Source organism: Apaloderma vittatum, unplaced genomic scaffold (genome assembly GCF_000703405.1).
Source record: "Apaloderma vittatum isolate BGI_N311 unplaced genomic scaffold, ASM70340v1 scaffold12323, whole genome shotgun sequence".
Taxonomy (NCBI): Eukaryota; Metazoa; Chordata; class Aves; order Trogoniformes; family Trogonidae; genus Apaloderma; species Apaloderma vittatum.
In genome coordinates this window covers 1-13,966 of record NW_009707556.1, presented here as the reverse complement: position 1 = coordinate 13,966, position 13,966 = coordinate 1, and the positions used below count along the sequence as shown (strand labels likewise).

Here is a 13,966-nt window from a genome sequence, read left to right as displayed (position 1 = left end):
AGCATTAGGAGTTGGAAGGGACCTTGAAAGATCATCTAGTCCAACCTCCTTGCCAGAGCAGGATCCCCTAAGGCAGGCCACACAAGAACATGTCCAGGTGGGTTTTGAAATTCTTCAGGAAGGAGCCTCCACAACCTCAAAGTCTAGCCTGTTCCACTGCTATAGGCCTGTGGCATGTGGGCAAACTGGAGGTGCTAATAACTTGTGGAACAATAACAGTCAATACCAATGAAAACAACAGAACAAATCACACAAAGAAAGGGAGAATAGCTTGGTGGAAAGACCTCTTCCTGCTCTCATTGCATCAAAAGCTTGGAGCCTAATCAACATTTCAATTTTAACAAGTCACTGTTCAAAATCTTAAGTAGTATGGAACGATTTCTTAAAGTTGCCTTGGTGATATCTCCTGTTTACAATAATATTGCACACTTTGCAAAGTTCTTGTTAACAAGTTTTTAATGGAGTAAATGGATGTCATACAGATTCTGCACTGTTCTAATCTCAGTAAAAAGTCTGTATTATAATAGGATAAATACCTTAGAGAAACTTACGCATACTATATCAACATAATTGTATTTATCAGACATTCTTGCAATCAGTTGGAGTATTTTTTCCCATAAATGTGTGCAGACAGTCCTAAGGCTCCAAGCTCTTGAAGAAAGACTTCTGTGGAATTGAACCATCCAAAGAAAGAACAGAGATATCTCTCTCCATGTGTTCCAGCTAATGACTATTTAACCACAGAGGCACATGAACTTCCCTGGCATCCCTATCTTTGACCATAAATCTCCCTAAGCACTTGTCTCTCTGTTTCTGAACAGATCTGTGTCTCAGAAAGTTTGTGCCCACCTCTCCTAGAGTCTGTTCAGAATCTCAGCATTAGGGATAAAGTAAAAACAAGCAGTTAAGTGCCCAGTGAACAACACAGCTACTTTGTTACCGATGTTCTACAGTTGTCTACCTTCTCTTTTCCCTACCTCTGTTCAGTTTGTTATACATATGCATACACAGATAGATGTGTCATAATTATACTTTCAGATGCAAACACACTCTCTTCAAGACACAATACTATTATATGTTTTTTTAAAACCACTCTCCCCTTATTTCCATATTAGGCACTTTGGTCTTTTGGACTTGTGGTAAAATAATCCTAAACAGAAACATTTAACCACAGATAGCGATTCTGAGAAAACTTACTATCTGAAATTTTCCAATTTAGACACAACACTGCCAGAGAACAAGAAGGAGAGTAATCAGTATTTTTAATAGCACAAAATACTGCTTTTTGTGACCATGCAGTTTAAAAAGGCCTCCTGGGAAAATCTTGCCTACAGTATATTTAAAACAACTGCTGAAGGTTTAGAAGAAGAATAACATGAAATGAAGAAAAAAGAAGGAAGTTTTGATCTGCATAACTTCTACCTTATAGAATTTTGTGTTATGATCAATGGTCAAAGCCAAAATTCAAAGAGACGATGGTTACAATTTTATCATTTATCTTGGTTCGAGCTTTAAACAGAAGCAATACTGTTCAGCGATTTTACTGTTCAGCTCAGCCTCATCAAAGAGGCTGCACTTTCTGAAGTTAACAGGACGTTTCTGCAGACAGCGTCTGCTACTAGAAGTGATAACACCTGATGTTTATAGTTACTACCAAGGATTGGTATGCAGAAAGGCTCTTGCTTATACTTGCTTCTAGAGTAACCAAGGTCACTGCTAAATCTTGTGTGCCACATTGGGGGTGCCAGGAAGTAAAAGGGTCACAAGGCGGTAAAAGCTCACACCTGCAGAGAGTAACGGACAGGAGATGCAACCCAAATTATTTCATTCTATATATGTCAAATTCAGCATAAATCTGAGGGATCACAGGGTTTAAGCTCTCTTCCTCTTCTTCAATGGCTGGCATCCGAGGAGGAGTCCGTCCATTCTTTTGCCCTCAATCCCAATCCTGAGTTCCTCAATCCATCTTCCATATCAGATTCCTCCTTCCCACTGTGCATGTGATTTTTCACCATTACCAGTTGTGATTGCTACTGATGAGGGGAGTTGGGTTTGATATTGTTTTTGATGCACTGTCTCAGTAGCAGTTGGCACCTATTGGTTGTCAATCCTCATCAGCCCCACAGTGACAGATGCCTCTGGAAGTTTGGGCAAGATAGACAGCTGGACACCTAACACTAGGCACCATTGTGTCCTAACCCTTGATACCATTGTTTCCTCAAGAATCAGATTTTGGACGCCTGTTCATGAAACATAACTCTCAAAAGAAGATGTGGTCTGCTATGTAGGTGGCAGACAGTGGGTACCAGGTATGCTGCGGTCCCAGATGAATTGTTCATGGAGTAAAGATGTGGCTAGTGCAGCTTCTTTTCTCCAAAACAAGAACAGAGATTTGACATCAAGGATTCGTGTTGAGGGTAGAACTGTCTGAAAAACATTTCACATCTTAGCTGGAGAGATATCAAAGCTTCTAGAGCAAATCTCAGCATTACTGTTCAAACAGACCCCAAGTCCTATGGGCAGGCTTTTTTATGTCACTGCTTAATAGCTGGCTGCTTGTTGGCAGCTCATAAAGGGGTCCCACTGTAGCCATAACTGCTGGCAGTGCCTCTGTTCTCATGCTGGCAGACTCATCTCCATCCTCTCAGAACTTTTAGGCTATTCGGACATATGACAGTATAACATACATCAGTACAATAATAGCTTATTCTTATGCCATGCACAGTTTTAACCACACATTACAAAAAAAAGCCTTACTATTTTGTGGTTCTCCTGCTTTCTTCCTGGTGGCCGAGACATGTTGCTTTTGTTAACACCTGATGTACTTGGTTGTCAGTTTATGTCTTTTCTTCCTCAAGCAGCATAGTTTTCTCTCAACGACTGTATTTCCCTTCCCTAAAGTTTTCTCCTTTCTGCTCTTCTGCCTTTTGCATGAGATGTGCTTGCTGCAATCTGTAATGCTGCCGATGCTCCTCCTATTCTCTACGTGTACCAAGCCCTTTGGGAGGCATTTGACTGGCAACAGATCTGCCCCTGTATGCAGCATAAACAAGTGCTTCATCCATAGAATGATCTGTAATCAGATAGACAGCAAAGAGCCATCAAAGTCAAACCAGGCAAGAGATTCATAGGTCTTACAATTTTAGGGACAGCAAATTCATTCTACTTTTTGTATCACGTTTTGGTGTCTGGAGTGTTAACAAAAGCTCCCTCTCTGAAGAATAAAAATACAACTGCAAGGTACTGCTGTGCAAGGTAATTGAAATTGATCATTTCCAATTCAAAGGAAAGTCTTCTGTCAGCTCTAATTACTTTAGTCTGGTGAGTTAATGTCTGCCTAGGCAGGAGCAGTTATTTGTTACAAGGCACTACTACCACTAGGCTTCTGCAAAGCTGGCAGGATAGATTTAGAGCATCCAGATTCCCAGAGGAATAACATGTGTCCCTGCTACAGCTGCCAGCTTGTGCAAATGGTACTTTCTTTAATGATGTTTATATGGGATCTTATATAATTCTCAACCTATTACAACCCTCATTTGTAACATAACCCCTGCTATGAACTTACGGGCAGGTTTACCTTACTTTTTTCTGTTTTCCTCTGAAGTAAATTGGGCCTATTCTGTTAGTTTTGATTTGCAATAAATTTAGACTATGGTCACTAGTGAATTTAGGAATGAATCAGGAAGCTGTCTTTCCTTATAGGGCTTATCTCCACATATTTCCCACTGAGTCCTCTCTTCCTGAAGCAAGTAAAAATACATTGCCTCATCTGAATGCTCTGCCATTACTACATTTCAATTAATAGATTCAGTTCTAGAGTAAAATTACAGGTATTTACTACTCCAGATACACAGAAAGCAAGAGATGTGATTCATCTGAGATAGTCATCCTGAACAGCTTTCATTCTACACACGATCTGGTATTGACAACTTTACAATATAATAAGCATCCTTCATTTTTTTCTAGGTACTTTTCTGGTCCTGTAAATTCTAACTCCATTTTATAAGTGAAACTGTTGCAGGTACTTCCCATATCTAAATTTAAATAAATTATAAAAGCTGGGCATTACAATTCTCTAGATAGTTACTTGCATTTCTAAATTGCGTTTGAGATGGGTTTGTTTCTCAGATTGTCTCCAAGTGGTAACAAACACCAAATACATTTTTCATTGCAAGAGACATCTCATATTCCATAAGAAAGTGTACTGCATTGCATTTCAAAAAACAGCTTTAAAAGATTATCATTAGCATAAGTTAACTGCAGTGAAGCCATCACAAAGCACTTAAGGCTACTCATAAATCTTCACCGTTTTATTTATCCAGTTCTGACTATAAGGATTAATTTATTCAGAATGCATTATTAATATTACAATCATGAAGTAACACTGTGGATCAGAGAGTGCAAGACGCAGTAAGAGCACATCAGCATTGTTTGGAAAATACATATTGCACACATACAATTCACACGCATTATATGATGTGTTAGGTACCACGTACGACATTTTGAAAGGTTTGCACATGATTGAGAAAATGAAGCTGACATGGTGTGTCCAAATAAACTGGGGATTCAGTGGCTCCAAGGAGGGAAACAAGTCAATGGTGGACTGCAGTCACATCTTCAGGAACAGAATAAAACCACCTTCTTAATTTTAACTGTTGTCTCACTTGCAGCCCTGAGAAAAGAGTAGAGGTTGGCACATATCTGGCACCTGGTTTAAATCCTAACATAGACTTCTCAGAAATAACCAAGGCAATATGAATAGTGAGGAAGTTAGCGTTACCCTCTACCTTCCTTTCTGTCATGTTTGCCAGGAGAGAACTTTAGCCTTTTGCCCCAGGAAGGCTGGTTTGGCACATTGCTTGAGCATTAGACTACACCAGTTCTTTCCATTCCCATTAAACTGAAAACAAAAAATAAATACACAAAATGCACCTGAAGTTCAAAAGCATGCATAAAAGTGAGCACCAGCACCCTGTCTCTTATAGTGGACTGGCTATTATGGGAAAGCTGAAACCTATAGAGATAAGCTCATGATCTCTTTAGCAGTCCAGCATCTAAGGATTCTCTCAAAAATTACTATCCAACAGCAGAGTGAAACATAAAGGTCAATAATGAGATAGGTGTCAAACTTCTCAAAAACCCTTAAAAAGCTTTGAGCTAAACCAAGAATACACTTGCCATGAAAGATGGTTATCCAAAATAGTACAACACCGGATCAGGCTTCTGTTTGCTCTCCGTCTCCAGCTGAATAGATCTTGTGTTATGTATTTCACTCCTAGGAAATTCAATTCTTTCAAATCACAAGAACGTAGATGATGGCAGTTTGACACTACATGAAAAGCAAGTACTTGAACACAGGTTTTCCACATCACAAGTGAGTGCTTTTACTCAAAGCCCAGTGTGGCTGCTGCTTTGGCCATGTTTCAGAATAAAGCAGTGCCCTTGCTGCCACCTTGTCTGTAGTGCCCTGCCTCGCAAGAGTTTTCAGCATGACCTGCTGAAACTTCCTTGATTAGGTTAGGCATCTCAGGAACTGCTTTCAAGAGGGTGTTTTTCAATTTGGGCACCTACTTTCTGCTGAAACACACTGCAAGCACCAAAAATCTCACATAAATTTGCCTATAAAGGCAAGGGAGGGATCAGGCTTTTGTTTGCTCTCCATCTCCAGCTCAATAGCAAGTTAAAAAAAAATCATTAACAAGTTCCTATTCTTCCTTTAACAAAAAGATTACTGAAGATTTTCTCATCAGTGCTCATCCTGGTTAAGGGGAGAGGAACTTCTCCCTTAACCAGGCCAAAGACACCAAACACTTGCAGAGGACTGGAGAGACTAGGGTTCAGTCTAATCTTTTTCTGATCCAATGTATATCAAAATCCTCTCTGCAGGGAAACTAAGTGCAACTGGTAGAACTATGGAAGGAAAGCTGGAGAATACAGCTTCTTCCCATCACAGTCACATCACATCACTAATAATAACAGCTCTTGAACAAAAGAGACGAGTGAGCAAGTTTTGACTAGATCTGATGGAGATGGGAACTGAAACCAATTTCTCCCTTCTGCCTTGTCTACTTTATTTCAATAAAAAGCAAAGAAGAATAAAATCTGTTTGCTTGTGTACAGGAGGACGGGAAGGTGTAATATGTCTTCCAATAACCATGTTTTAAAATAAAATGATAAATCATTCTTAGTTTTTTTTTAAAAAAACCACTTACTTTCATAAGTGAGGTCCCTGGCAGTGAATTCATGCTGATACAGCCCTTCAAAATGACATACAAAACTATGGCTAAGGTCTGCCCAAGCATCCTGTTTGCCTCAGACATGAGCAATAAGCATCTCTTTGCCTCAGAGGCAAGCTGGCTATCATCTCAGGTAGCAGTATTTTGGATCGCATTCAGTTCTAACTCTTCCTGGGCATCAGATAAAGAGTTTAAATGTCTGCCTCGGGACTCTGGGTTCCTCTGCAAAGGCGAGTACTTAAAGGTTTGAAGAGGCGCCCAAGCTCTTAATTGGATCCAAGTCTGTAATTTGTTCCATAATAGGATGACCCAGCAGGATTATTTACAGCACAGCTTGAAAGCAAATGCCAAAGAAGTGACAATGCAGCCGTACAAAGTTATTGTATTGATCGTATAAATTGCCTCATTCAATAGCCTTAGGCAGACTATGAATATTTCAGTGTTGCACATCTCTTCAGTTTCACATCTAATGTGTTTCCTGAGTAAACAAATGATGCTTGGGAAAGCCTGCCTCCCTTATAAACAAATTAAGACATGAGCTCCCAAAGAAAGCTCAGCAGCAATCAGCTGGAGTTTTAAAAAGATGTGACGTATAATGGAAGACTTTCATAAAACACATCTTCAAAATCTGTAATGGCCTAATGGGTTTATTCCAGTGAATTCAAAGGAGGTAAATTATTTCAAAATATAATGGCACTAGTAGAAAAAAAGGTATTGAAAATCCCGTGACACTGAAAGAAAATGAAGTTTCAAAATGGCAGTATTCAGGCAGCACTGGGATTTTGTTGGGCTATTTCTCTGCCCAAACCATCAAGAATTTTACAATGGATACCCAAGAAGCTGTGGCAAAGTGCTGCTGGATGTTTCAGCATATTTCTCTATTTCTTTTAGTTTTCTGCAATGCTGTCACATACCTTTGAGAGCCAGTTACCAACAGGGACCTTGTTCACAGATTGATGAATAGGGATGAGACAAGCAGGTGTCGACACTAACAACACGCTGGAGGACGAGGTCTTGCCTCGGACACAGACATGGTGTGCGTAACATGCCACCCATGTGTACAACACTCATGGGAGCGTCTTCGCCACCCAAGCAGATGCCACGGGCGCTAAAACTACTTTTTGAGATGGAAGTTATTATTTTCAACCCTCTCTGCAAGAGGAGAGAAGAGGCTGTGCAGTTAGATACTATTATATACTGTGACCAAGTCCACACATGCTGAAGATAGCCACCTGCAATGGAAAGACAATTTTCCTCACAGACTAATTTTTTTACTCTTGGAGAAAACATTTATATAATAGGTAATTAGAGCTCTCAGAACTTAAACACAAATGTTTTCATATTGAGATCAGCCTAGGAATGCAGTGTACAAAAGTACTGGACAGGATGACCATAGACAAAGTGTAACATGGAGAAAATCACAAAGACTGAAACATTTTAAATTAATCTCTGTTTAAGGATTGATTTGTGAGAGATGCGGAGAGTCCATATCATACATCCCAATATTTAGAATCTAGTTCTGGAAATGTTTAACTGAAAAATTTGTATCCATCTCTGTCCACAGAATGGGATTGGCAACACATAGAGAAAAATCTTAAAACTTTGGATCACAGGTATGTTATATAAATGCCAGCTATTATCATGAGCATGTCTGAAGCCGGCTTGACACTCTGTGAATAGTAGATTACACGTTACCAAAAAAACCACCTTACAGAGGGAACATTGAACTGTCAAGAACAGAGACATGCTAGCTTCTTGCCACCTGCAGGTGGAACGTTAAAATGCTCATGGCTCAGCAGCTAACAGTATCTTGGACATCAGTGTTTGGAGAGCAAATTGCCTCAGAATCAAAACTGAGGTTTAGTTAATTACTTAAAATTAATTTGGCTTCTAAGCGTTGTGCAACTTACAGAACCTTTTCTGGTTTTATTTTAATGATGAAGCACTTTAAATTGTTTATGTTTCATTTTTTTATAATCAGTCTACTTGATAAGGTTTTGTTTGGTTGGGTTTTTACGAAGTTCTGAAGCTGAAAGTTCTCCTTTTTTATTTTTTTTCTCTCTAGTCCTACACCATGCTTCTGCCAATTACCATTGATTAGGGAACAGCTTAACAATTAACTCTGACAGGGTAATCATCAGCTTGATAGCATTGCATGTCAGCCAAAAGGTAGGATTTATTGTTAGTTTCAGACAATTAGCAAGGCGCTGGCAGAGCTCACAATTGCCTGAAAGCTCAGTGTTCCAGAACTGCTGAGATAAATTACTGAATCAATTAAAACACATGATTGGATGTTTGTAAGTATATTTAAAGCTGGCAAACAAGCTTTTAGCTGCCATGGAGTAGAATCAAAAATTAGTGGGAGGAGAAAGACTGGCAGAGGGGTTTATTTGTGGGTTGGTTTGGGGTTTTCTTTAAGCTGTTGGAGTTTATTCTGTTCTAGTCTGCTATTGATATTATTTAAATACAATTAAAAGCTAGTTTTGATTTTAAGCAAGAGCATCTGGTGAAGAGTAAGGCCTAAAATGACTATCCTTCCAAAGTGGTTAACTTTTCTAAAAGGCAAAGAGGTTGTTATTGCTAATGCTATAATTGCAATATTGACAATTGGTGGGCAGCAACTTTTTTCTTTTTTTACATTCAGCTGTCCCTGTCACGTTGGGCAGAACCTTATCTACGGGCTCGCTTTCTTAGGAGTTCCTGCACTGATCCTTCTGATAGTTGGTTATGCCCTGAATAACCAGACTTGGAGGCTGGTTACAGGCAAAAGGTCTCCCCTTCAGGAAAAGACTACACCAAATCGGTTGCTGCAATGCAAACTGGTCTGCTTCGTCTTGTGCGGCATCACTGGGAGAGCCCTGGTTGCTCCAGTAACATGGCTAGCGGTCACCCTGATAAACGGCTCGTACTACGTCTGTGCCATGAGTGAGTACGTCTCTGAATATTATTATGGAGCTGATCCTAACGTCACTGCTGATGAGCGCAGAAGGATATTGGCTGAGTTTCCGTGCAGTCAGTTAGTTCCTCCGGAGCTGACCCGGGCAAGAGATGAAGTGATTCTCCTACTCCGATACCAGTCACAAGTGAGTAACTCGTGTTGCTTCTATTGCCTGCAGATCTAATGGTGAGAACTAGAGGTAATTCAGCAGGCAAGAGGTGAGGCCTAAAACAGGACAAGTACCTTCTGCCTCGAGTACCAAATCTCTGTGTTTTGAAGCCTGTTTTGTGCCTGTAAGTGGAACTGAAATTTAAGTATATAAATGACTATGTCTGGTTGTCCCATTTGTTACTTTCTACTGGACAACACACTTTTTCCTTGTGTAGTATTTTGAAAAGTACTATTGAGTAAGGCAAATGAAAGTTCAAGACAGAGGGAGTGTATGAAGTTTCTTCATTCAAGCATAAGAAATGCGACTATGGAGCCCAGGACATGAGAGCTCCAAATTAACCAAATTAAAATCTTGGGTTTAGATCAGACTCAGTTGTAAATGCTTACATACTGGATAAATAACAGGGTGAACATTAAGTTTTCACTTCAGAGAAAAATGGCTTTAAATAGGCTATAAGCTAATGCAGGCTAGGAATTGCATTGCTTCTCCCAGTAATAGCTGTGGACCCTTCACAAATTATACAGCACAGCTAACTCTAGTAGACAGGGGCTGGATTTGATGTCAGGAGACCCTTACCAGGCTTATACCTTGTTAACTTTATGATTTAGGAAAAGCAAGTAAAGATAATCTTAAGCATTTTCTGATACTTGGAAGTTACCACTGTGAGTATTTTCAGTTGTAATAGTTTTTTTTTTTTTTCTTTCCTTTTTCTTTGTAAGGTGGCTGGTTGGCTTCTCATTGCTGTGGTAGTCATCACTGTCTTCCTGTCATACTGCCTGGCAAGCTGTTTCTCTCCGCTCAGTTTTCTACATTTCAGATACTGGAGCAACTATGTCCATAATGAGCAGGAGCTCTTCGATGAGGCGACAGACCAGCACTCCAGGCTCTATGCCATGCAGCATGTAAGGAAGTTCTTTGGCTTTGTCCCAGGGAGTGAAAATGTAAAGGAAATTCGTATCCCATCTCTCAGAGAATGGCAAGCCATTTCTGGACTGGCCTTTCTAGAACGAGTGGACGAGGAGCACTACGACTACAGCCTCCTCCATGACTGGGCACTCAAGCAGCCTGTAAATGGAAAATATCTGAAGACTGATGAAGACCCTGTGATCAGAATGCAGCTCTGAGGGTCCAAGCCAACACCTTGCAGAAAAGCAAGAATGTGTCTAGCTCCACATCAGACCTGAGCTGCTCTGGAACTTTCTGTTACCTTATTACATTGATACGTAAAGTATGTGAGCAAATGTATCTTGCCAATGCAGTCCTTCAGCACATGCTTACAGGCACCTTTCCTAGTGATGTCTGACTCCTGTGGAATGTGATGGCCTACATCTAGATTAGAGTGGGCCATTTCAAGCTGCAGCTCTCTGCTTTCTAATCCTTGCGCTAAAAGGATAAGTACTCGGAGAAAAAGTTATTCTGAAATGTGGGGTTTTTTTCCTCCCATTAAAAAATAATTAAAAATTAATAGCTAGACTTCAATTGGATCCCATGAGTCACTCCTTTCTGTAGGAAGCAGATATTCATCTTTGTCTTAGTCCTAGCAGAAATGCCTTATTTCTCCTCTTCTACATCTTTGTTTTATTATGTAAATAAAATATACTGACCTAACTACAAACTGAGTCTGTGGCTACAGCAGCACATAATAAATATGCAGGGAAACTTCATCCACGAAGGCTGGATCTAGATCCAGTGATTAAAAACTTTCAACGCTGGTAAAGAGATAAAATACCTACTGAGAAGCACAGGATGGAGGGGTGCAACATGTAGCAGCTGTATAAATGAACACTTTACATGTGGAAAACTGAGGTCAAATGTGTTCTGGCTGAGAGCAATAGGAAGATCAGTCTCATTCCCTTTAGATCTATTTCAAATTCTCTCGGGTGTTCGGGTCCTTGTCTGCTGTATAAATAGCAAATCAGGATGGGAAACAGATGTCACTCTGCAATATGGTTTGCTTGGCCTGTGAGAAACTTAGTTTATTCCTAGTAATGTGACCATAAACATTACTGGGATTTATAACTACCGAATTCAGTGAAGGATGGCTTAACAATGTTTTTGTGTCAATGCAGTGTGGTGTGATGTGATGTTAATGCACCTCCTCTTTAATGCCCTGTGCAAATGTTTCTAAGGGGGGGAAATGTGTACCATAGTTTTTCCTACTGCTTCCTGTATTGTATTGCCATGCATGTGTGTGTGCTACAAAGCCATATATCAGATTATAGGATCTGTTGTTAATAAATGGCCTCAGAGCACCGAAGTGGAAAAATAAAATTATTTAGTACATCTTACTACAAAATGCAGTAGCCAAAATAAGTTAAAATGCAAATCTTGGTAAATGTGTTTCGTTTTGAAGACTTAAACATCTTGACAAAAGCAAGCGCTTTAGCAAATGCTAAATGATCTATGTGCTGAATAACTGGAGAATGATGCATATTTTATATCACTAACCAAATTCTTACAAATTTGTATGTATGTATTTCATCTGAATCCTAAACTTCCAGTTAGCAGAAATCTACTGCTTATATTAACTGCCTAGGAAGAGAAGTACCTCTATTAGTAAAAACAGTTTTAAGTTCACTTTAAAAAAATTTGTGGTCTGTTTTAAGTAAGATACAACACTATATGTAATCTGAAATACATGCAACTGATTTGTGTATCTACAAGTTTTAGCAAAGCTCCCCACATGTCTCTCTGAATCCAAAGGACAAAAAACCAGCTGCTGTTTTTACTCTGTGTGAGTTCTTTCTGCTTTCCTTGTTTTACAGTAACACTATAAAAATGATGCAGTTAAGGGTAACCTGTCAAGTTCTTCTAACTTCTTGCCACACTAACTTTTAAATTAAGCTTTGTTTTCTGATATTGTTCTATTTGCCCTGTATTTTTTTTATAGCTTAGAATTTAAAATACTGAGTGGATGTACCGGCTTGTGAAGTCAGCTTGCCAATATACAAGTAGACTTATCCTCCTGTCAGCACATATTAATCCACAGTACTAAATACAGCTGCGGTACTATAGGTGATTTAGTGTATTTCCCTTCACCCCCCTGCTCCCTGAAACTTGTCATGGATTTGTAGTGAAGGTACGGCTTTCAAAAGAATTTATGATTACAGAAAAATCAATGAGCAGTTTAACTGTGCTTGCTAAAACCTGAGACATCTTACCTAGAATCAATTTAGAATTGCAGTGAAAATTATTCTCCTTATGTCTGTAGTAAAAGATTTCTGGAAACTCTGGGCTTGTAACATGGACCTGAGGGAAAAGCGCTGGCTGTATGCCCAGGAAACTGAAGCAAGTTATAGCTAACCTGCTTGTACCAAGTAACAGTTGTTTAACATTCATAAGTTTTAAATTCATCCTTGTAGGCAACTCCCAAGTATAGGAGTTCCCACTATTGCTAGCCTTGATGACTCCTGTTCTGCACTTACATAAAGATATTGCTTATGTGATGGAACTTTGGACATCGGTGAATGTTCCCTGAAAAGTTTGCAGGTGCTTTTGAGCTCCAACCTGTACCATAAATTGATTTTTTCATCTGCATTAAATCTTCCAATTCAAGACTGAAATGGCATTCAGCTGCCTCTGTGCAACCCTTATGCTATTCCTAGAGTAACAGTTTTGAATTCCCTTCAGCCTGCTGACCCCTGTAGATTTTCAATAAAAGAATGACAAACACCGAACACTTGTCTAACTGAAACACAGTTCTGATAGGAACCCTGAAGACAGTCTCTTTAGATGAGACCACACACCTTCAGAGGCCTAAAAGCCTGACTACCTCACCTATGCAAAACACTGCTATTCGCAGCAGGGGTTGGGGAGCCAGGGCAGGTGCAGTGCAGATGAAGAATCATGGAATCATTAAGGTTGGAAAAGACCTCTAAGATCGTGTCCAACTGTTAACCCAACACCAACACTACTATGACCATTAAACAGTGTTCTGAAGTGCCATATCGACATGTTTTCTGAACACCTCCAGGGATGGTGACTCCATCATTGCCCTGTCCAGCCTGTTCCAATGCTTCGCTACTCTTTCAGTAAAGAATTTTTTCCTAATATCCAAGGCAGACCTCCACTGGTGCAACCTGAGCCCATTTCCTCTTATCCTATTACTTGTTAATTGGCAGAAGAGACCGACACCCATATTGCCAGACCCTTCACAGGCTTTGTTGCCCTCTTCTGGACCCGATTCAACACTTCAACATCCTTCTTACACTGCGGTGCCCAAAACCGAACACAGCACTCAAGCTGTGGTCTCACCAGTGTCAAGTACAGAGGAACGATGTCTTCCCTACTCCTGCTAGCCACACTATTCTTGATACAGGCCACGATGCTGTCTGGCCACCAGGGCACACTGCTGGCTCAGGCTCAGCCCCCAGATCCTTCTCTGCCAGGCAGCTTCCTGCCCACTCTTCCCCCAGGGCACTTGGCCTTGTTAAACCTCACACAACTGACATCGGCCCATCCATCGAGCCTGTCCAGATCCCTCTGCAAGGCCTTCCTACCCTCCAGCACATATACGCTCGCACCAGTTTGCTGTTATCTGCCAAGGAGAGGGGGCTGGGGCGAGGGGCAGGGGTTTCCAGCATGTCAGTGTGGGTGTCAAAGGGAAGGGGACAATCTCTT

The 13,966-nt window shown here is 40.3% G+C and overlaps 2 protein-coding genes across 2 annotated transcripts in view; one reads left to right on the top strand and one right to left on the bottom strand.

Moving 5' to 3' along the window:
- Nucleotides 1-9,429, bottom strand: part of TRAPPC3L (trafficking protein particle complex 3-like) — a 27,553-nt gene extending 18,124 nt beyond the window's left edge. The window contains exons 1-2 of the mRNA XM_009866254.1: nucleotides 9,418-9,429; nucleotides 2,758-2,960 (exon numbers count right to left, since the gene is read on the bottom strand). Coding sequence (XP_009864556.1) covers nucleotides 2,758-2,799 — 42 coding nt within the window. The 5' untranslated portion in view covers nucleotides 2,800-2,960; nucleotides 9,418-9,429. The remainder of the gene's footprint in view (nucleotides 1-2,757; nucleotides 2,961-9,417) is intronic.
- Nucleotides 8,762-10,470, top strand: FAM26D (family with sequence similarity 26, member D). Its single transcript, XM_009866255.1, has 2 exons — nucleotides 8,762-9,319; nucleotides 10,066-10,470. The coding sequence occupies exons 1-2, from the start codon at nucleotides 8,762-8,764 to the stop codon at nucleotides 10,468-10,470; spliced, it is 963 nt and encodes a 320-aa protein (XP_009864557.1).
- Nucleotides 10,471-13,966: the final 3,496 nt, after the last annotated feature.